Source organism: Triturus cristatus, chromosome 11 (genome assembly GCF_964204655.1).
Source record: "Triturus cristatus chromosome 11, aTriCri1.1, whole genome shotgun sequence".
In the NCBI taxonomy this organism is placed as follows: Eukaryota; Metazoa; Chordata; class Amphibia; order Caudata; family Salamandridae; genus Triturus; species Triturus cristatus.
Genome location: NC_140594.1, coordinates 880,479,211 through 880,503,796, shown reverse-complemented (window position 1 = coordinate 880,503,796; position 24,586 = coordinate 880,479,211). Strand labels below are relative to the sequence as shown.

The 24,586-nt window shown below is 43.5% G+C and overlaps 1 protein-coding gene across 1 annotated transcript in view; it reads right to left on the bottom strand.

Moving 5' to 3' along the window:
* The window catches only part of VEPH1 (ventricular zone expressed PH domain containing 1), a 1,846,458-nt gene that overhangs the window by 1,388,815 nt on the left and 433,057 nt on the right, over window positions 1-24,586 (bottom strand). The window contains exon 6 of the mRNA XM_085634750.1: window positions 21,369-21,578. Coding sequence (XP_085490876.1) covers window positions 21,369-21,578 — 210 coding nt within the window. The remainder of the gene's footprint in view (window positions 1-21,368; window positions 21,579-24,586) is intronic.

Sequence of the window (24,586 nt, the reverse complement as noted above, 5' to 3'; positions counted from 1 at the left end):
ATTGTTGCGGATTTCTTCCAGGTGGTTGAGAATGACTTTTTGAAGCGCATGTTGTGTGTTCCGCACGGAATATCTAACTTAGCGGTCCATGAGGAATTGGGGGTCCCCTACCTAAGTGATGTCCTTGCGCTGCGCCTTTGGTGTTTTTGTTGAGGTGCTGGTTGAAGAAAGAGTTAACTCTTAACCATTTAATTTTAAGAGAGTGTATGTCCCTCGATAATGCATCTCGAATTCCCCGGCTTAATTACATTAAAAGCAGCCTGGAAGGGGTAGGGTGCGCTGATTTATTTTGTAATCCTGAATCCACTGTTAAGAAGGACGTGGTATTAATTAGGGTGGCCTTCTTAACCTCAAGGAAATTGGACAGGGAGGCACAAGAGATGCTGAAACCAAGTGTTCATACGTTTTTAATGCTTAAAACAATTCCGACAACGGAACCTTATCTAATGGGGTTCCTATCAATACACAAGAGGTTCTTATTAACTAGGTTTCGGATGAACCTTTTTCACCTTTTGCTAGCCAGGCCTCAGGGATACAGTAGATGTCAAATGCGAGCTCCCTGTGGCTGCGACGGACAGTCTCCACAGGATCTGCTGCATTTTATGTGTTTATGTAAGTTTTATGAAACCCCTCGAAGGCATTTCTTGGTTCCCATCTTAAAAAGAATGAATTTTATTCAGGCCCGTCCTGCCCTAATGTATCTTCAATTATTGAAAGAGGACTGCATTATTTTTATAGTGGGGTTTTTAAAAGCTACTGTGAAACCCAGGGCCAGTATAGATGTTTAAACAATGGTTGACCTATGTAGGATCTATTAGTGTAAAAGGCCTAGCATGCGCCATAAAGTAAATAAAATAGGAAGTTATGTTTTCCGGGCACTCTGCACTTTAAGGTTCTTGAACAATTGGGGGAGTTGGGTATTGGGTTTTATCCATAAATTGTGTATAATGTCTAACTTTTTAAATCATGTTTTTACGTACCACTGTTTTTATGTACTTGCAACTTTTGTAACTTTTATGGTTCTCCGATGTGAAACCGAATTAAGTTTATTTAATTGATTGATTGATTGATTGATTGAGAGGGAGTGGATGAGCCTGGGTGGTGGTGTTGATAAATTTTGGATTTTGAAGAGTAGAAGTGTAGAATAATGATGTGCATGGTAGTACATACTGCATCATCTAGTCATACATGGCTGTGCATGTCTGTAGAAAGGGATGGTGGTAGGAACGACTGGATGGTTGTGTCTTTGGCTTGGGAAACTGGTGGCATGCAGTGCACAGCAACAGTTTTAACGGCAGCAAAAGGGCACCCAATAAGTCCCTCTATGTCTCTGAGTTTGACTGGAAAACAGAGGCCAGGTGTTCTTCCTCAAGAATATCCAGAAACAGTTATGCATGAAAGCCAGCATCTATCTCTTAGATTTGGGGCACTCATAGATTGAAGTTGTCTACTTGGCTTATTGTCCATGGCCAACTGGAGCTTAAAAGCAGATCCCTGTTCTGTTCTCTCATTAGCGGGACTGTATTCTGCCAGAGATATGTGTGTCATACATTTACTGAGCAAGCACCAACTGGAGAATCTGCATTTCACCTAAAAGGTCTTCTTTTAAGTTTCTTAGATAAGATGCACTCCATAATAAAATGCTTCTGTGATAATTGACCCAAGCCACAATGTGTATTCCACAAGACACTGCTACTTCTGTATAGTTGTTTCACATCTTTGTAAGCCGCAAGTGTACTAATGCCACAGAATTATAATCCAAATGTGTACCAACGTTTAACTCCATGTCACAATGTTTATCAATAAGTGATTTATTTGGGTTGCATAACTTTTTGGGTGAGTTTCATCCCACTGAACCACCTGAATACGCCAATGCACCCATTGGTATTCCAGATCATTACCGAGTTTCTAATATTTCGTATTCTAGAGTGTGGACTAGTGAGATATATCCACTTCTGGGGATCAATAATTTGTTTTCAATTGACTCACCTTAAATTCAAATGCAGGTGCGTTTGCTTTTTGTTTCTTTTTGCAGTTTTCTACAGAGCGAACTCGACCCGAAGGTTTTGGAGCTATTTACATGAGCACCAGTTTCATTGCAGAAGGTCACATTATTTTTTTTCATGCACGGAGATATTAAGTCATTTGCCCAGAATCACAGGATGTTGTGCAGACGCCGAGACTCGAACCCGGTTCTCCAGTCCCAAAGTCCACAGTTTTGGCAGTCACGCAACATCATAGAACGTGCGGCATTTTTTGATCATTAGCTGCCATGAAGCGAAAATAACAATCTTCAAATGCATGGAGATATATGAGGGAAAACATTTCTTGGAGAATGTAATAAATCTCCTTTAGGGCAACCCAAATAAACATTTCTAGGGAAAGCAGCATCCAGCTAGAGGTCAGACCCCATGCTGAGCGCGTCTCCTGCCAGCTTATCTTTACAATGGTAATTTAAAGTTCCTTTACATTAAGAAGACAGGGTATGAGCTCTCAGGCTAACCAGGACCAGAGTTGAAGCTTCTGAATCTAATGTTTGCAATGTGTCTGTTTGCTAAAGCACGCTGTGAGCGGGTGGCATCGTTCCCAAAAGGCAACAGTATCCAGGAGGTAAAGGGTTGGTTTGGGATGGAACAATGTGCATACACTTAGAAGCGCACGTCGATGCCGTCATCGAGAGCTCGCAGGAAATTCCATGCACATATTTAATCAATAATCCAAATAGCTCCACCACCACACAGGACCCCAAACCTTGTGCTGCTATGCTTTATGACTACACAATATGCACAATCACGGATGCCCAGGAGGGGGCTTGGCTCCAAAATATTGTGCTGGGATACGATACCCATTATGCATGACCACGTCTTTACACACTTTTTCCACATTCTTTTCAGATATGTATGTACGCTAAGGGCAGCTACATGTTCAATCGGACTTGCAGAGCTAGATTGACCAACTATTCCATCGACCATTGCCCCGCAGGGCTTGAGACATGTGAGGCCCGTTTTAGAAGGTCGATGTTCACTACTTCTGTCCCCATCTCCCTGAGGTGTATGGAGGCAGGCTCAACAGGCAAGCAAGCATGTGTAATGCACATTTGTCTCGTATTTGTAAGAGTTAGAGGTATTGGCGTCGTCAATGAGAATGTCTTTTACCCATGGGTTTTGGATTGGAGTGGATGTATGTGGCGTGGAGTGGAATTATGTGGCTTGGAATTGTTAGTTGTGGAATTGTGTGTGGTGGAATTGTGTGGAGTGGATTTGTGTTGTAGAATTATGTGGCATGGTCGGTAATGGAAATATGTGGATAGTAATTATGTTGTATTGAGTGTACTGGAATTATGTGGAGTAGGACTGTGTGTTAGAGTATAATTATGTGGAATGGCATTGTGTGTTGTGTGCTGTTGAATTATGTGGCATGATGTGGAATTCTGTGGTGTGGATTGGATGTATGTGGTGTGTCGTGTAATTGTGTAGTTGAGTTAAAATATGTGGTTTGTTGTCGAATTATGTGGTGTGGAATGGAAATGTGTTGAGTTGAATTGTGTGGCGTGGAAGTGTATTGTGCTGAGTAAAATTATGTTGATTGGAATTATGTGGCACGGTGTGGAGTGTATTTTTGTGGATTGTGCTACCAAGTATAAAAGTGATAAAGCATCATAACAAAGAAAGGCAGCCTTTCATTATGCAAAAATGTACAAAACCTTATAATATGCAAAGACTTGTCCAAATATTGAAACAAAAACATATAGAGTCAACCCCCAGCAACATGTATGTTCATGAATTTTACAGGGGGCTTGAACAATGCACATTTATAGGGGCATTGTTCCAGTAGAAGGAAACATGTTAGCCTTAGTCCCAAACAAATAAGGGGAGAGTTTGAACTCCTCAGCCAGCAGCCAAGCACAATACCAGATGGTGGTAATGTTCAGCTTCTGGAGGGAAGAGAGAAGACATCAATGAACAAAAAAAGACGTGGGGTGGAAGGGGCTAGTTGAAAACCGCCTTACTGCTTTAGTTCTAAAGCTACCCTACTGGGGTAAGAAGGGGACATGGAAAAAGATGGACAAATCTTGTCCTAGCTTGGGAGGCCTCAGAGCTTGTGCTTTTTCGAGTAGAAGTGTTTTCATGTCCTTGTCAGCAGTACAAATATGCCCTTTCCCTAGTTTCTCTGCAGTAGTGGGAGCAACAAAGGGCACATGATTCTGAACCTAGGCTGCCTAGCATACAAAAAGTTCAACGAGAGTTAGAGCTGTTAGCATTGTGAATGAAAATGTCTTTTACTCATGTGTTATGGAGTGGAGTGGATGTATGTGGTGTGAAGTGGAGTGGAATTATGTGGGTTGGATTAGAATTGTTAGCTGTGGAATTGTGCGGTGTGGAACTGTGTGATGTGGAGTGGATTTGTTTAATGCAATTATGTTGCATGATGTGTAGTAGAATTATGTGGATAATAATTATGTGGTATTGAGTGTACTGGAATTAGATGGAGTTGGGTTGTGTGTTATGGAGTTCAATTGAGTGTAATGGTATTTTGTGTTGTGGAGTGGTATGTTGTAGAGTTTATTTATGTGATGTGCTGTTGAGTTTTGCGGCATGATTGTGGTATTCTATGATATTCTGTGGAGTAGATTGGATGTATGTGGTGTTTTATGTAGTTGTGTTGTTGAGCTGAATTATGCGGGTTGTTGTCAAATTATGTGGTGTGGAATGGAGATGTGTGGAGTTTAATTGTGTGGTGTGGAACTGTGGCTTTTAGTGAAATTATGCTGATTGAAATTATGTGGCATGGTGTGGAGTGAATTTATGTGGATTGTTGCTACATGTTATAGTGTGGTTTTATATGGTGTGTATTTATGTGGTATTGAGTAGAGTGTAATTAGGGTGGAGTTGAATCATGTTGCGTTGAGTGGAATTTGTGGAGTGTAATTATGTTGGGTGCTGTTGAATTGTGTGATGGTGAATTGTGTGGCCTCGAATTGTGTGGTGTGTCATACTAAACATCCAGATATGCCACAAGGTACCCAGGCGAAAGGAGCGATTATCTTTATTCTGCATCTTCTTCAGACTATTCAGATAGGATTCACATTAATGAAGATTACCAGATTTGCCCAAGATTTCACAATGTAGTCAAGCGGGAGAGTCAGGATTTAAACCCAGGTCTACTCGTTCAACAGTTAACAATTTAAGTTCCAGATCTTTTCTAAGAAATCAAACTTATATTTGGATGGTAGCTCCTTTCTTGTGAAGTCAGTTTATTTTTGAGATTTGAATCTTTTCATTACGTTTTATGAGATAGGTTAGCAAAAACGTAAAAAAAACTAAAAAACTAAATATGGCAGACAAGTTGATACATTTTTATTTTATCAATAGAATAGAGTCTTAGAGACGGATGGGCAAAGCTGGCATCAGATAATGCCCATTTTCAATAGCATTCTCTCATCTTGATATGTCTCCCCCATCAACAAGGCCATGTCCACAGTAGTCAACAGCTGCTTTAGGGGGAGAACAGAATTACCAGCTGGATTAAATTAAATTTGAACATGTCCATCTGTGCCTTCATCTAAGAGCACTCCAGGAAGAGAGCTCACTCCTTTCACAACAATACAAAAAGAAATTTGACAGTATGCAGTTAGGGTCTAAAACTCATTAAAATTATGAAACCTTCATATTTTCTGGCGTGCTACAGTAGGCAAAAACGATGGGCTGAAATGCTATCTACAGCACCTGCCAGTGAGTCTATTTGCAAGCCTTCCTATCACCATCATTTGTGTTTGATGCAATGCCCTAAGTGCAAGTGTGCTTCCAGACTTGGGTCCCTTGCTGACCATGCCGCAGGATCCAAGCTACACCTCAGAGATGAGGTTAACTGCTCTCGGGTTGCTCATGTTCCCTTCTGAAGGTGGCCTCATTTGGCAGCTCAGAACGTGCTTCCCATGAGAAGCAAGATCAGCAGCAATTTCCATAAGGAGGGCCTCTGTATACAATGACATATCTGGCAAAAACATTGGGTTGTAAAGGCTACTCAGTTATTGCCAGTGGTTTGGACTACTTGTAATTCTCCTATTACATTGTGTCTGAAGAAATAAATAGGTGTCAAAACCGTCCTAGAGGGTAAAGGTCAAAGTATACCCTGCTTAACTCCTAGCAACAGCGCAAAACTGCTTAGAAAATTCGGGTAGCGGAAACCTCACCATGTTCTCCCAAATGTCTAGTTATCGTCTACGACATTGGAACTATGGAAAAATCATGTGCAAGCAGTAGATTTAACAATTCAACAGTTCAAACTGGCGGCTAGTGTGACATGTCGGTCATAGAATCTCTTGAGACCAAACTCAGGTCTGTACCTCAGAGGGTTTGTGAGGTCCACTTGTCAAGCCTCAAAGGGCAGGCTGTCACACAAGTCAGGCCAGGGATACAGAACGTTCTTCTACAAAAATGTGCTGAAAACGTAAGTACATCCTATAGCACGCCAAGGGTCTCATCCGAAAACAGGCAATTAAGTCCAAATGTTCACCAGACACAACCATACTATTTTTGATTTTGATGTACTCTAGCCACAAGTGCCATGCCTTGCGGCTTGCGAAACAGCAGCAACAGACCAACAAATGCCCCCAAAATCAATCTTAATCATGTTATATTAACAAAACCCACAGATCACTATGCAGTGGAAAGACTGCCCCTATAAAATTCCCCAGAGTGTCTGGTTCTGCTGCCCGCTTCCCTGGGAAAGAAACACTTTTATGGTCCAGAAGGTGGAGAGGCAGCAATGCATCCAACACTGGGAAGGATCCATGTTGTGCCGAACCATTGACTTGCACAGAAGAAACAAAGACGCTCACTAGTGGCAGAAGAATACAGCTAATAAACTCTCATTGACATAGTAAAAGGACTACATGTGCAGATCACTTTGCCTCCCATCCCACTCTTGCCCATGAGGAAGTGCCCATGAGCGACAAATTGAACGGTGGCCATCTTGGAACGTGATTGTTTTTTATGTTTTTTTTTTTTTTGGTGTCCTCCTTCTTCCAATTTACTTGTTGGCTATACTCCCTTCCCATCTCTGGTACACCAGGCAGGGTTAGAGTCGTTCCACTCAAGAGTAAAAATCTGTTTCCACTTCCGCCCTTCACTGGTGTGCCTGTAACACAGAAGGGAAATAGGACCAACAGCTGTTCATTGGCTTAATCATTGGACCCCATGTGTTTGCATCCAGTCCACCAACTTAATCCATACTTTTCCTCGACTACTAGGGTCATATGCTAGGTCCTGTATACTTATATTTACAACGCTCTTTTTTCACTCCTGAAAGGGAGGTGGAACACTCGATTTCCATGATTTACAAAAACCATGCCCATAGATCATCAAATCAGATAGTGCCAACCCACCCTTCTCCAACCTCCTCCTTAGTCTTTTCCAAGATATGCGAGGCCCCTTCGAAGCCCAGATAAAGCTACCTATCCTTCCTTGTAGTTTAGCAATTTACCTTTTATCAAACAATAATGGTATGGAATTAAAAAGAAAAGTGATTTTTGGTAAAATAATCATTTTAATAAGATTTACCCTACCATACAAATTTAGAGGGAGGTTAGACCACCTAGCCAACAATCTCCCTACCTCCTGACTCATCTTTTTCCAGTTCAAAGTGGTTACTTCTGCTAGTTTCTGTGTAATTATAATACCAAGGTAGCGCATACACAATCTTGCCTGCAGGGTTTGATTTGGTTGGTTCCATTCCATCATTTCTGTCTTATTTCTATTCACCTTATATCCGGATATCTTTCCAAACGCTTCTGCTTTTGCCATCAAGGTAGGATTAGCCCTATTGGGTTTAACGTGTAGAGTAAAAGGTCATCAGCGTATAAGGCTAATTTTATCTCAAGAGTTCTATAAGTAAAAGGAACAGGGGTAGTGTCCTCTCTAATACATGCTGCTAAAGGTTCAATATACAAATTAAATAAAAGCGGGGACAGGGGGCACCCCTGTCTGGTTCCGCGCATTATATCGAACCAATCAGTTAACTCACCATTTACGAGCACCCTCGCTCTAGGTAGACGATACAGGAGTTGAACAGCCTTTATTATGTTATTTGGGAATCCGAATATCTTTAGAGTCTCCCAGAGATATGTCCAGTGAACCTGATCAAAAGCCTTGGCAGCATCCACTGCCACAATGGTTACGGATAAATTATGCATTTCTGCCAAATCTATTACTCCAAGCAATGAGAAGGTTAGCTCATTGAGCTGTCTCCCAGGGATTAAACCTCTTGATCACTATGTATGATACCTTTTATAATCATAGCTACCCTGGCAGCCAGGATCCCTGCGAAAACCTTGTAGTCTGTATTCAACAGTGATATTGGTCTGTATGAGTCTACTGCAAGAGGGTCTTTGTTAGGTTTCAGAATTAGCGTTACCGTTGCCTCAGCCCAGCTTAAAGGAGGGTCTTCCCCTTCTATCAGTATTGCATTAGAAAACTCTTTGAGCACTGGTACTATGATATCAAGGAGACTAAGGTAAATCTCAGTTGGGAGGCCATCTGGCCCAGCCGCCTTGCCTCTAACCATCTTTCTAAACTGCTGTCGAATCTCCTCCTCTATTATCTTGGCCGCTAGCGTCCCCTTCTGGTCTTCGGTTAAATTCAGGAGTTCGATTTCCTTTAAAAAACCCTCAATAATATTTCTCCCAGGAGAGATATCCTCTTTATACAGTTGACTCATATGTCTACAAACTTCCAAACCAATTTTTGTGCTGGTATCAACTATATCTCCTGTCATAGATTCTCTAAGACTACTTATTTGATTGCGAGCTTTGTCTACTTTAGCTTTCAATTTGTTGGACTTGGCACTTTTTGCAGGGTCCTCCCTAAACTTTTTGCCTTTCTCCTAGCCTTTTTTCTGACATGGTGTTGGTGGTTTTAGGACTCTGGGCACTTTAGCACTGCTGTCCAGTGTAAAGTGCGTGTGCTCTCTGTGATAAAACATGGTAAGATTGGTCTACACCTGTTTGGCCTATTTAATTTACCTGTCAGTGCCTTGTAAACTGGTATCTCATATACCCGGGGCTGGTAAATTAAATGCTACTAGTGGGCTTGCAGCGCTGATTGCGCCACCCACCAAAGTAGCCTTTCAAACCTATCCCAGGCCTCTGCCATCGCAGGGCCCGTGCACGCAGTGTTATTGCCGCTGTGACATGGTACCTAAAGTGCGTGCCATGTCTGTGACCCCCCCTTTTACTGCATGTCAGTCACCCCTAAGGTAGGCCCTAGCTAGCCCCATGGGTAGGGTGCTTTGTAGATAAAAGGTAGGACATGTACCTTAAGTGTGTGACATGTCCTGGTAGTGACAAACAGCCATTTTGGTTTCTCACTGCTATGGGGCTGCCCTCCCATAGGAATGCATTGGGGATTCCCTGATAAGTGTTTCAGTGGAAATTCCGGATATGAGAGGAGCAGCGTGGTCAAGTTTGGTATGTTTGGAATAGTAATCATTAACTACTACGCAATGGTGTGTGCAGATTTATTATCACTATTTTATAAATGTCACTTCTAGAAGTTGGCATTTCTGTGTGCTATGTGTCTGCCTGCCTGATGTGGATTACATGTCTGGTTTTGGAGTGTCAGGGGCTGGTGAGGTATGTGATGCTCCAGGAGGGGCAGGGTGAGTCAATGCTAGGCTGAATAGGGCATCTGCATTTGGAGTAGTGGGTGGAGTAGACCCCTGACCCTGAATAGGTCTGTGTCTGCGTACGTGAATGCTGGCTCCGCCCCCCTGTGGTGTGTCTGATGACAGAGCCCCAACCTGACAAAGGGGAAGAGGAGCCTTGTAAACAAAGTGCTCCACACTCCCCAGAACCAGTAAAGAATGGTTCCCCCAAGCCTTTTGTCAGGGCAGACAAAGGAATTTGTAATATAAATAAAGGTGCTTTGACCCCATGTGTGGTGCTTTTTCCTTGTACTTATTTGGGGACCTGATGCTGCTGGGTCCCAGGAGGAACCGCCAGGATGGACTGCCTCCCTGGTGGAGGGCCCTGTGTGCTGGTCTGCCCGGGCCCAGCTGTGCCCCCTGAACCCTGAGGACTCTTGCGCCTTGTGAGCGCTTTACTTTTATTTCCAGGAGAAAAGGAGAGTCTGGCCTCTATAGTGCTGGGCTGCCGAGGCGTCCTGAAGGAATCCCGGAATGGGGATTCCCCTGCACAACGCAAGGATCGAGCGGGAGCCCACCCCGCATTGTTTGCTTTTGCGGGAGCCCACCCCGCATTGTGTCTGATTTAAATAGTGGGTGCCTACCCCACAGGTGTGCTCAGGAGCGGGAGCCCACCCCGTGTTGTGGTGTGCTTTTGCAGGAGCCCACCACGCATTTATGCTTGACGGAGAGCAGTAGCCCACCCCACATTTGTATTCCGGAGTGGGAGCCTACACCGCATTTTTAGTGCCAGTTTACGGCGGGAGCCCACCCCGCACTTTTCCGCACTGAAGAGAAGCCGCCACTACGGGAGCGACCCGGAAGCCAGGTGGCCTTGCCTGGTTGTGGGCGGGGCTAAGCGAACGACCGGCCAATCGCATAATGGTCGAAGAGGAAGCCTGGGCTGAGGAAGGCGGGCCCCCGTGTACCGGAGGGAGCCCCGCGTGTGGTCCCAAGCGTCAGAGCCTGGCGGGCTCCACCCTGCGGCTGGGGACAGAGACTATGCGAAGACAAGAGACTCCGTGGTCCCCCAGTGAAGAGAGCGGAGAACGGAGAGGCGGGCTGTGCCCCGGCCATGAGGAAAGCGGTGCCCCCCCATGTGAGAGGCCCTGGGAGAGTTGTGGGGGTAGTGCGGCTCCATTCCCCCGCAGTAGCAGCTGCCCCGGATAATAGTGTGCAGCTGCCTTGAGTAATTCCATGGCACCCCAGTGCCGAGTTGGTGCCATTGCTTCACCGGGGGCATTTTCTAAGGAGTCCTGGAGTGGGATTCACGAGGCACAGTTAGTGCCAGTATTTTCCTCCACAGCTGCACCGCAGTTGTGGGCAGCTGCAACGTTTGGGCAAAGTTTACTTCTGGAGTCCCGGAGTGGGGCTTCCACGGCACGCATTGGTGCCAGTGCTCATTTCTTGCCACAGCTGCACCGTGAGAGAGAGCAGGCAGCTGCAACGTTTGGGGGCCATTTTTTTGTTGAGGAAGGGGGGAGTTGCACCCCACGCCCCAGCGCACCTGCGCACTGTGTTTTCGCTGCATTGGCAGCCGGGAGTCCATTTGAGAGGCCCCAATTCAAGCCCTGACATTTTGGCAGAGGGCCAGGGGGTCAGTATTGGTAGGGCGCAAGGCCCTAATGTGATGTTTAGGCTTAATGAGATGCATAATGTGTTTATATTACAATGTTTTTTCCTAAGGTTTTCAGGCCTACAGATATTGCATAATGTGTTTATGCTAGGAGGTTTATGCATAATGTGGTTATGCCTAATATGGTTGTTGCTTAATGTGTTATGCTAATGAGGATGCCAAATGTTCTTATGTGGTTAGGCCTAATATGATTTATGCATAATGTGTTTATGCTTGTGATTGATGCACAATGTGTTCTATGCCTAATGCCAATGTGATATAATGCTGAGGTCATTACTGTGCCAGTAGTTACTGGTGGTGTTTTACATTTGCTACTTGTGCTTTGTGATGGTTCTGACAGCAGCCCGATTGGCCCTGTCATATGTATATAATCCCCTGTAAATTATGACCTGGTGCAGGATGGCACAGTGTATATGTGTGATTATGATTCTAATGTGTTTTGGATAATACAAAGGCTATTTTTTATATAACCTTGTGTGGAGTTTCTTTTGTGGTGTGCCTAGTGTGTTGCTGCTGTGTGTGTGTGTTGGGCAAACGCTTTACACATTGCCTCTGGGATATGTCTGACTGCTTGTGCCAAGCTACCAAGGGGGTGAGCTAGAGGTTATCATCAGTGTGTAACTCCCTTGCCCTGACTAGAGTGGTGGTTTCTGCCTGGTTTAGGCGCAAGCCCTGGCCAACCAGAAATCCCATTTCTAACAGGAATAAATTTTATAAAACATCTTATAAAACAATGCATTTGATAATATAAAAGCTTTTCTCTACTCCAAATTGTTGGCATGCTCGTTATGATTTCTGCTTCTCTTTAAGAATGGCTGCAGCCATTTTTCAATAGAATTAAAAGACAATGTTCAATTCGCAATAACAGCAACTAAGCACGTGGAGCTCTTCCGCGTATCTGTAAAACATTTTAAGAGATCTGTACAAACAAATGGAAGTCGCTGTAAGCAAAGGAGAGACGGTATCACTTACATGACCGCAGCACCAATTTTATCCCACTAACCCAGTGAAATACCCTTAGAGTACCACAGCGAGTCTGGAAATGTGAATGACTGCCTCAGTTGCAGAGGTCTAACAAAATCAGCTAGAGTGCTGACAGAAGAACTCAATGATGATGGCGCCGCGCTTTGATTTATTCATTATTATAAAGCACAACGTCCACCTACAATTACAAATTGAAAACAACGCTAGTTAAACAAGAAATTAAAGACAATAACTAATAAGCTAATGACTATAAGCAAATCAAAAAAGTTATTTGCCATCAGTTCTTCTGCTTGATTGCTGATTTGCTTCTTATATGCCAGGAATACCATTTAGTAATGGCGCTGCTGGTTGAAGCGCATGAGTGTATACCAGCACAAGGAATGGCTTAAGGATAGCTGCAAGAGGATGCATGTGAAGAGAATGTGCCCACTTAGTGTTGCTGCCTTATGCACGCGAACGTACCTGCGTGTGTAATGGCATACAGAGAAAAGTGGGGGTAGGAATGAGAATCCTTGCTGGCAGCTTCTCGTCAGAAGAGTGATGCAGGATGGGAGCACACATCCCTATCCTACCAGGTTTACACACAGCCATAGAAAAATAAAATACTATATATTGGATCAGCTATGGGCGCTGAAGCTTAACACACAACCAGCAAAACAAAAGAAGGAAACAAAGGAAAACTATTTTCCCCCAAATGACAGATAAATAAGTAAAGTGTAATGATACAGTACTTTGTCCCTGCTCTGTGGTGAGAAACCTAAGAGAAAAAGGAGGGACAAAGAGGCAGAATTGACCACTAGCAAGCAAGGAATCCTATAAGACACTGAAAAAAACAAATGAAAAGCAGGGGCTGGCTTTAAGCCCACAAAAGAATGATATATTAAAGTATATACAAGAGGTCTCAAATGCTTGACCTATAAAAGAGAAAGAAAGAGAGAGCAATAGAGAGATTGGAATGGAGCCCAAGGGCCTGATTTAGAGTTTGGCTGATGGGATACTCCATCACAAAAGAGACTGATATCCCATATGCAATATTACATTATATCCTTTGACACTTAGAATATGGCAGATGGGATACCATCAGCAGGGGCTGGTTTAGAAAAGTTTGCGGGTTTCATTTAATTATTTTTGCTATGGCTGCTTTAGGTCCTCAGTCTAGTGCCACGTTATGAACCAATTTGGCTACACAAACACTACACCAACATAATTCCCACGAATGCAACTCTCTACTCATGTGCTTCTATCTACCCATAGACTAGGAACTAATGATTTAGAGTTGCCGCTCCCTCACTTTTTCTTTATTATACGCCAAGGTGCAGTGGCAAAACACAATATTGGACCTCCTTTATGACATAAAATACTACTGATATAGGACACATGATAGACTCTTCCATCCAAGCATGGCAGGGTAAAGCGCAACATGTCGGCATATGCACTTTTGTGTCTTGTTAGCCACATCTACATTTTTTCATTATTCTACATATGAGATAAAAGGTCATGTTAGACAAAAGGCTACAAAACACATTTGCAACTGTTTGTGCTCCGTGGATTAGATGTTTCAGAAGCATCAGAGCTGTCTGGGTGGCCAGTTCCTTAATTTCCATTACCTACGTGCATTAATAGGGCCCACAATGAAACATGGATGAGGTCTCCTTTACATGGGGATGTGTTCCAATGTAAATGAGGAAATGGTGTTTCCTCTCAAGATGCTCTTTGTAACCCGAAATTGCACATAAAAAAGATCCAGGAGGGATTTATTTATTTTAATTAGGTGTTTTATATCGTGCTTGAGCACACACAGGTATAAGAACAATTTAGAAAATAGCACAACCAGAGGCACAAATGTAGATTGAAAGATGGTGCACCCCTAAGGAGCTATATACTGCATCACAAGGACTCACTTAGGGAGAGGGCAAGGTGGTCTCAAGAGTGCCTTCCGGGTCCACCCCTAGAAAAGCACACATCTATGGCAGGTTCCTGACCAGGTTCGAAAGGTGAAACTGAGTGTGGTGCTTTGGAGATACAGACAATGTGGTCAGGTGTATATAGCCAGCATCTTCGCATTGGCAGATTAAACTAAATGACCTTGTTTGGGCTTTTAAGCCTAACAAAAGGGATAGTGCAGACAGAGAAAGCACCCACCCACCGAAGGGTATTCTGGTCTCCTCCTCAGCCAACAGAACATACATGGACAATTGCAGTGGCTTCTAAACCATTGCTTCATGTTTCTGTGCAGTGATTTCTCTAGCATATGTGCTATTCTGTCTTGCAGATTCATTGCATTTGCAGGCAACAATGGTGATTATGGCTAATGGACCTTCAGACTAGGGGTGAGCGGTAGACTATGCTCCACTGGCAGAGTTCACAGTGTTGCCAACTCCGCACTCTGCCTGGAGCATGGAGTTCTGGATAAACTGTGCAAACCACCATATTGCAGAGTTTTTCTCGCATGCAGCTTGCCAAACTTAGGTTGGTAAATGCGAGCGTGAAAAATTGAGCACTGGGAGGCGTCCTGGTGCAATTTTTCAATGCGGGCAGTTGCTACTGTTCGCGTTGAGAAAGCTGTTGCTAGAGTCGAAAATCTACTCAAGCCGCAGAAAGAAACAGCACCCTCTGGCGCAATGTATGGTGCCATTTGCACTCATTTTACAGCATTGAACAAGCTCACAGCACTAAATATCAGTGCAACATGCCGACATTTCACCACCTGCTGAACACTGCAGAGTTTTTATGTAACTCCACAGAATTCCGCAGAATAAAACTCAAACGTTCTGCTCACCACTACTTCCAACACATCAAGGCATATGAGCGCTGGCACATACTAAGGCCATTGTTAGACCTAGCATTCTTGGAGTTGTCTCCCCCTAACTTTTTGCCTTCACACCTCCTGTTTTTGCTGACATCGTTTTTGTTTTGCAAGCCTTAGGATTCTTTGCACTTTACCACTGGTAACATTGACTTATACCCAATCGGCATATTTAATTTATTTATAAGTCCCCAGTAAACTACACTACATGTGAACAGGGCCTGTGAATTAAAAACTACTAGTGGGCCTTGCGATTGCCGAGCCTGTGTGTGCAGTTTTAAACTGCCATTTCGATCTGGCTAAATAAACCTTTTAAACACACAGGATGATGGACTGAATGTTGCACATTAGCAAAACATTTATCCCCAGTCACAGATCTGGGTTTAATCCATCGTCCCATGCTCACTACGTCACTGGAGTCAAGCTATCCTGGCTGATGAGGGCTGAAAGCCCGAAACCGGTCCTAGGATGCTTGATTCATGTCCAGGGAAAACATGACCTGGCAGTTCGGTCTGGACTGTTCCCATGAGGCACAGGGTCAAGACTGATTTGCATATGGCTATGTCTGAACTGAGGTGGCGTGGTGAGCAAGATAACGATGGATTAAACCCAGATCTGTGACTGGGGGTGAATGTTTGACAATGTTCAACCTTCCGTCCATAATCTTTTTGTGTTGCATTTTCACCCTAAGTGGGAAGGGTATGCCAAGACGTGGGTCCCATGCTCACTACGTCACTGGAGTCAAGCTATTCTGGCTGCTGAGGGCTGAAAGCCCGAAACCTGTCCTAGGATGCTTGATTCATGTCCAGGGAAGACATGGCCTGGCAGTTCGGTCTGGACTGTTCCCATGAGGCACAGGGTCAAGACTGATTTGTATATGGCTATGTCTGAACTGGGGTGGCAAGGTGAGCAAAATAACAATAGATTAAACCCAGATCTGGGACTGGGGGTGAATGTTTGACAATGTTCTGCATTCCGTCCATCATCTTTTTGTGTTGCATTTTCATTCTAAGTGGGAAGGGTATGCCCAGACGTGGGTGCCATGCTCACTATGTCACTGGAGTCAAGCTATCCTGGCTGATGAGGGCTGAAAGCCCGAAACCGATCCTAGGATGCTTGATTCATGTCCAGGGAAGACATGGCCTGGCAGTTCCGTCTGGACTGTTCCCATGAGACACAGGGTCAAGACTGATTTGCATATGGCTATGTCTGAACTGGGGTGGCGTGGTGAGCAAAATAACGATGGATTAAACCCAGATCTGTGACTGGGGGTGAATGTTTGACAATGTTCAACATTCCGTCCATCATCTTTTTGTGTTGCATTTTCACCCTAAGTGGGAAGGGTATGGCCAGACGTGGGTCCCATGCTCACTACGTCACTGGAGTCAAGCTATCCTGGCTTCTGAGGGCTGAAAGCCCGAAACCTGTCCTAGGATGCTTGATTCATGTCCAGGGAAGACATGGCCTGGCAGTTCGGTCTGGACTGTTCCCATGAGGCACAGGGTCAAGACTGATTTGTATATGGCTATGTCTGAACTGGGGTGGCAAGGTGAGCAAAATAACAATAGATTAAACCCAGATCTGGGACTGGGGGTGAATGTTTGACAATGTTCTGCATTCCGTCCATCATCTTTTTGTGTTGCATTTTCATTCTAAGTGGGAAGGGTATGCCCAGACGTGGGTGCCATGCTCACTATGTCACTGGAGTCAAGCTATCCTGGCTGATGAGGGCTGAAAGCCCGAAACCGATCCTAGGATGCTTGATTCATGTCCAGGGAAGACATGGCCTGGCAGTTCGGTCTGGACTGTTCCCATGAGACACAGGGTCAAGACTGATTTGCATATGGCTATGTCTGAACTGGGGTGGCGTGGTGAGCAAAATAACGATGGATTAAACCCAGATCTGTGACTGGGGGTGAATGTTTGACAATGTTCAACATTCCGTCCATCATCTTTTTGTGTTGCATTTTCACCCTAAGTGGGAAGGGTATGGCAAGACGTGGGTCCCATGCTCACTACGTCACTGGAGTCAAGCTATCCTGGCTGATGAGGGCTGAAAGCCCGAAACCAGTCCTAGGATGCTTGATTCATGTCCAGGGAAGACATGGCCTGGCAGTTCGGTCTGGACTGTTCCCATGAGGCACAGGGTCAAGACTGATTTGCATATGGCTATGTCTGAACTGGGGTGGCGTGGTGAGCAAAATAACGATGGATTAAACCCAGATCTGTGACTGGGGGTAAATGTTTGACAATGTTCAACATTCCGTCCATCATCTTTTTGTGTTGCATAAATAAACCTTTTGCCAGGCCCAAACCTTCCTTTGAAATACATATAAGTCACCCCTAGGGGAGGCCCTGTACAGCCCACAGGGCAGAGTGCAATGTATTTAAAAAGTGGGACATGTACTTTTAAGTTTGACATGTCCTGGTAGCGAAATACTTTTTTCACTACTGCAAGGCCTATAACTCCTATAGGATAACATTGGAGTTGCTGTATTACATTATATAAGTGTAATTTCCAAATGGTAAGAGATGGCTGGATCATGTTTGGTGTCTCTGGAATCCTCATTTAAAATCCCAATTGATGGTGAAGTTGGATTTTGAATTACTATTCTGAAAATACACTTTTCGAAAGATGGCATTTTCTTACCTTAGCTTCCTGGTTCTGGTCACATGACTGGGTGAAGGTGGCATTTGGGCCTTGTGTATACCTCCTAGGTAGCCACACACAATGGGAGCTTAGGTGTGACTGGATGAACCTTCACTAGCAGGATTGAGGGAGGAGCTGTGCCCAGCCTCGCTTACACCTGAATAGGCTGTCTATCTTTCTCTACACAAAGGACCTAACAACCCTGCATTGTAACAGCCAGATAAGAGCCAGGGCAGGGAATGCACTTCATTTAAAGGCAAGCTTCCCGACACTTCAAAGACACAACTGTGTATAAAAGAAGGACCTCAGACACAACCAATTCAGTACACTTTTGGACCTATGGATACTCTGCCTGGGAGGAGGACTGCTGTGGTGCTGGAAGGACTGTCACCATGCTGGACAGCTACTCTGAAGGAGCTACCACCTGTGCTGACCTGTTGCCCTTTTGCCTGGGGAAGAACTGGACTTGAGACCCATCTTGAACCCAGAATCCCAGAGTGACTCAAAGGCCTAGGGCCCGATTCACAGAATTAACTTAAGACTAAATCCTAAACTTACTACTTTGTGGTATTCACAGAATGCACTTACTACTTTTGGTATTCACAGACTGCACTTACTACTTTTGGTATTCACAGAATGGATTTACGACTACTAACTTTACGTCCGCACTCGGGCCGGAAATTCCGGCCTGGAGGCGGGGCCTCCGGGCCTGAGGCGGAGTTTCCGGGCCGGAGGCGGAGCTTCCGGCCCGGAGGTGGAGATTTCGGCCATGGCTAAATCTCCGCCACTGGCCGGAATCCCCACCTCCGGACCGGAAGCGCCGCCTCCGGCCCGGAAACTCCGCCTCTGGCCCGGAAGCCCCGCCTCCGGGCCGGAAGCCCCGCCTCCGAGCCGGAATTTCCGGCCCGAGTGCGGACATAAAGTTAGTAGTCGTAAATCCATTCTGTGAATACCAAAAGTAGTAAGTGCAGTGTGTGAATACCAAAAGTAGTAAGTGCATTCTGTGAATACCACAAAGTAGTAAGTTTAGGATTTAGTCTTAAGTTAATTCTGTGAATCGGCCCCTAGTCTGCTGGCTTTGTGATCTTAGCCTCAGTGATATAAAATGGTCCCTAGCAGTTCCTTGACCCATATTTAGAGAGTTACTGAACCCCCAAGAGTTGCCTCTCCGGTCTTGGATACTGGTGTGGTGCTTGAGCTGTTAAATTCAAGCTTTTGGGCTCTTTGCAACAGCAAATGGGCCTGTTCGCACCGTGAGCCTTGCAAGCTCGTTTCTTTGTCTTGAAAGCATCAATCGCCCACGGAGAACCTCCAACACAAAGTACCAGCCTGCCCGTCTGCGACCTCCATCAGTGATTATCTCATTGCTCTCGATAACTTTCTTTCACGCAAATGGAACTCTTGCCACAAAAATTTGAGAAGGTATACCTTCAACCCGACTAATCTAGGACTGTTCTTGACCCGCACTTGATTGCGGTCAGCTTGAACTTTTGACTTTGACCTGGTCCAGCAAGACCAGATACCCGATAACCAGATTTGGCGCTTTATGCTTTTAGGCGCTATATTGCAGTTTATTGTTTAAAAAATCATAACTGGTTCTACCGATTGGATTTTTGTTGTTTTGGTCTTGTTTTATTTACTAAATCAAGCTCCATTTTTCTAACCTTGTCTAGGATCCTTTTTGTGTGGTGTTTTTACTGTTTTACTCTTTGAAGTGTTGCATAAATCCTTTACATATTGCCTCTAAATTAAGCCTGAATGCTCTGTGCCAAGGTACCAGGGAGTTGTGCACAGGTTTATTTGGGGTTTGCTTATGCCTTTCCCTGACTAGGATTGTGGTTTCTGTTTGACCAGGGCTCGCACCCCAGTCAACCAGTAACAAAATTTCTAACAGAGCCATGTACAACACCATCAATCTAGCCTATAGCCTGTTTGGTAAATACCTGCAATGAGTCATATTCTAACATTTGGTGGCAACTATGGTTTCTTAGGGTGTTTTGAGCAGGAATGGGCATAAGATGTTATGATAATCTAAGGATGAATTCACAAAGACTGGTGCTGATGTGTTGAGGTATAACATTGACAAACAGTATAGCTTTTTTTATCGGTACAGATGGCAGTTTTTTGTTTAATTTGTATCTATAGACCGATGAAAAGGTCTTCCTCTCAAAATACCACAATCCTAGAGTAATGTCAAATCGTCCACCACAGGTTATTTATGTTACACCTAGTCAGTAAAGCATGCATATAACAATGCATATAATAATACATAAAAAAAATCAAACCACTTTACTGAACCTTAAATGTAATATATATTGCCCTCATAGTCTTTTGCGGATACAGATTCAAAGACAAGTACATTTAATGTAAAATAGGGACAATTTAGCATAAATCTTAAATATTCAATAAATGTGTCTGCTCAAAAAGTTTGCAAGGCGCAAAGAGCGCTCACAAAACAGTGTGAAAAGGAAGAAATAGCAATAAAATAAATAGTGCGCTACGCCCGTTTCGAACTCCAGATCTTTTAAAAGGGTGGTAATGCTGCACTGTGAAAAAAACACATGCCAAAAAAATCATAAAATCACCAGGTAGAATTATCTATCAGTTTTATCCCGCCTTTTGGAATGAGGACCATACTAGAGCAGAGACAATCATTTTGACGAACAGGATTGATGTGGGAATGGGGAATGGAAGTAGGGAGCTAATAGTAAATAAATCATGCACAAACAATTTTGAAGAGTCTTTTTGGATGAATTACAGCTTACCTTTGTCTGTGAAGGTCCTGGAGTAAAGTTGAATATATTTAAAACGGCAATAAATGTAGACATTAAAAGCTATTCTAATTAAACGGATGATGCTACTCTAGGTTTGTAATGATTAAATAAGAATTGTTTTGGTTGTGACACTGGCTTTTCCAACATTGGAGAATAGGGTGCTCTAATGTGTTCTCATGGCATCAAAGAATGTATAAGAATATGAACTGGTCATCAGCAATTGGACATGATCCTTTGGGGGTTGGGTGAAGTATTGACCAATGGAGGACAAACAGAATATTCAACATGGCCTCTAAATCCCTTTATCATGTCCTGTTTCATGGCAGAGTGCTTTCCGAGGGCATGGGGGAAAATGTTGACAAATCTACCCTATAGAATGTACAGCATAATGGTCTTTCTAGGCTAGGTTTTAACAAATTCCTGTGACATACGTGTGATTAACCCTATGTTTACTATTTAAATATGCTTAATAATGCGGTGTAACACAACCTTACTCTATAAGGTTTCATAAACCACAAATAAGCTTCAGAGAATTCACTGAAACACTTGTAGCAACAACAGTTATGTATTACAGCTAAATTCATATTTTACATTAGTAATACTGCAATGAGCGAATTTAGTCAAACTTTTCAAGAAGCTTCCCCAGAATGTAACGTACATTTTCTTTTCCTACTATATGAGAAACCAAACACTTTCCTTGAGGTGCTTCATGGCATTTGCATCAAACAGTTAACAGGTGTATCTTGAAGGGATATTTAATAACAACGTAATCAATGTTGACCTATATGCTTGATCATTAGTTAAAGTAATCTAGTAATTTCTACACAATTAACGTACCTCATCAATTTGTCCAACAGCGCCATAAATCGTCGCCATCTGTCCAATCAGGCTTGGGAGAGTGTCACAGATGTCTTTGAGTACTGGAAGAGAACTGGCCAGGGCTAAAGGTTCATAGCTTGATATTTCAACAAGTATATTTACTATGATGTCATTATAGTTCGGATCTTGCAACTGGCCAATTAAAAAAGGAATTGACTCTTTCAGTATCTGGGAAAATAAAAAAAACAAATAATTAGCATGGGATAAACCGTTCCGCATCATCAACACAAGATTGATTTGTAATATTTGAGCAAGTCGTGCAGCATTGCACCTTAGTACATGGCGCCCTTTGCACTATTATACAAAGTACTGAGATAAAAATAAATCAAATGTCAAATAGGATGTATACTTGACAAGACATGGGTAATATACTGTAAGATAATTGAAAACTACGCCGCAAAACAAACGCTGGAAGAGAACCATTAATTTCCTGATTTTTATTCCATTTTAGTGCTAATTTGTACTTAAATGATCAATGTTCTTAAATTGCACCTTAATATTTAAACTGTGTTGGAGCAGTGCAGTTCAAAGCCAATGTTTGCACCAGAGACTATGTTAGCCTGAGTAAAAAAACATCCAGATAGGCACCTAAAATCAGAAAACTGATGTGTAAAAAATATTCTGATTGTTACTGCACTGACACACACACACACACACACACACACACACCAATGGATATCTGAACCTACACGTTTAATCTGTATACTTCTGAGTAAGCACAACACCACATTATAGTGGGCAAAAAATCAATCTGATGTTCCAGATCATTTTGCCCTATAAACTAAAACCTAAAAGATTTTTTAGAACAGTGAGTCCTCACACAATGGTGCATCAACATGCCATGTATTAGTTAAATATCATAACTCAGGCAAAGAACTGCAGCCTGTCTCTAACGTGTCCACAAAAAAGACAGTCACCATCTTTTTTGGGGCAAACACAGGGAGCCCACAGGCATGGAGCTTTTCATTTTACTAAGTATGATTGTTTAGGAGTCCTGATGTGACGACCTGCACTACCTCATAAAAGTTTGTCAGCCATGCGAATGCGCCGTCTGCAACCATCTGCACACTCCTCCTGCGCCTGGAGAAATTTCTAGAAAAATGGATCTTTCTGCAACTATCAATAATCTCACTAAATATTGGACCACTTTCAAGCCAGCTTTAGACAGTGGATGATTCTCTACATTGGATGAGCTATGACGAATGATGGACGCATAGGTGCAGGACAAAGCAAACAAAGTTGCAGGAACCTTAGTTTTCCTTGACCTCTATACAACCTTAGACACCGCCAATCATAAAATGCTATTTACCAGTAGGCCGTGGTATCAAAGAGGTAGCATTGGACTAGCTGAAAGAAGTTCTGTGCAACAGATAGCAAATTATATTGACCCCTTCCTACTCCTCACAAGGGAGACCAATAGGTTTCCATTCTGTCTGCTTTGCTCTTTCATCTTTACATGAGACCCCTCCCCTTTCTGTTACATCGGATTGGTGTCAGATTGTATATGTACGCTGATGATACTCAGTTGATTTTGTTTTTTTTATGCAAATCATGCTCACACGATTTGCTTTCCAATTGAATGTTGGAAATACGTTAGTGGATGATCATCAAATTTCTCAAACTAAATGCCAGCAATACAGATTCTCTTAACTTTCCCTAAAATCTATAAATTGACCTGGTGTTTTAGGAGCTCCTCTGGTGGCTGCCAGCCAAGTCCGGAACCTAGGTATCCAAAATGATGCTAATATTGGACTCCAGGCCCATGTTTCAAAAGTTACAAAGGAGCTGATTACGAGTTTGGCTGTCAGATGGAAGGCCAAACCAGCAGTGGCGGTGCTGCTACCACCGCACTGGCGGTCTGACCGCTGTATTCTGAGTCGGGTAGTCGGACCAACATAGGATCGCTATACAGTTTTTTCGGAGCACACAATAACAATAATCATTCAAATTACAGTTTATCAAACGCGCAAGAATTAATGATCGGTTGGGCTCTTGTTCTTCTTTTATTGTTCCTCCAATCCCATATGCCAATGCGTTTCGCCGTGATAGGATTAACCTACGGCTTCATCAGGGCTCAAAGTTCCTCAGAATATTTTCCTTGTCGTAAATAGCTCTCCGCTTTGCAGGTATGTTTTCCTTCCTTGAAATTCTTTGTAAACACATCAAGGTGATAATAAATTCCAAATCTATCAGTTTCGACTCCACGTATGCTCGAAATATTCCCAAACGCCGTCTGCCACAATACAACAAACCACTTAGACGCTTCCTTAATTGAAGGATTTGAAAGAAGTGGTTTGTTGTATTGTGGCAGACGGCGTTTGGGAATATTTCGAGCATACGTGGAGTCGAAACTGACAGATTTGGAATTTATTATCACCTTGATGTTAACAAAGAATTTCAAGGAAGGAAAACATACCTGCAAAGCGGAGAGCTATTTACGACAAGGAACATATTCTGAGGAACTTTGAGCCCTGATGAAGCTGTAGGTTAAACCTACCACGGCGAAATGCGTTGGCATATGGGATTGGAGGAACAATAAAAGAAGAACAAGAGCCCAACTGATCATTAATTCTTGCGCGTTTGATAAACTGTAATTTGAATGATTATTGTTATTATATGCTTCGAAAAAACTGTATTGTGTTGTTCAATCCTTGGATTGAGTTTAGGGAAGTAGGGTGTTCTCTTCCCCTATTTTGGATGCACCTTGGATTTTGTTTTTTGAGGTCAATGTAGTGTGATCACTATATGAGCGCCAATTTTTTCCTTCTACACCCAACAATAAATAATCAACATAGGATCACTGCTGCCGCCAGGGATCCGTGATCCCTGGTGGTCTTGCAGCAGAATGAGGCCCGCAATATGCTGTTGGTGACGTTGTGGCACCACCAAGCATATTACGAGTTTCCTCACCGCCACAGTTTTCATGACAGTGAGCCTGCCATGAAAAGTGTGGCAATGAGGAAACTAAGGGGGTCCTACAGGGCCCCCTGTTGCCTCAGGGCCAAGGGAAGCATGCAGGGGGGCACATGTTGTGCCCTTAGTATGCATGCACCCCCAGTTCCTGCGCGGCCTGGACTTAGGAGTCCATGCCATTCTGGAACATGCTGTGGTGCTCCGATTGCAGTGCCTTTCTAAGGCTCAGGTATGAGCCTTCGAAAGGCACCGCTGTGGAACCT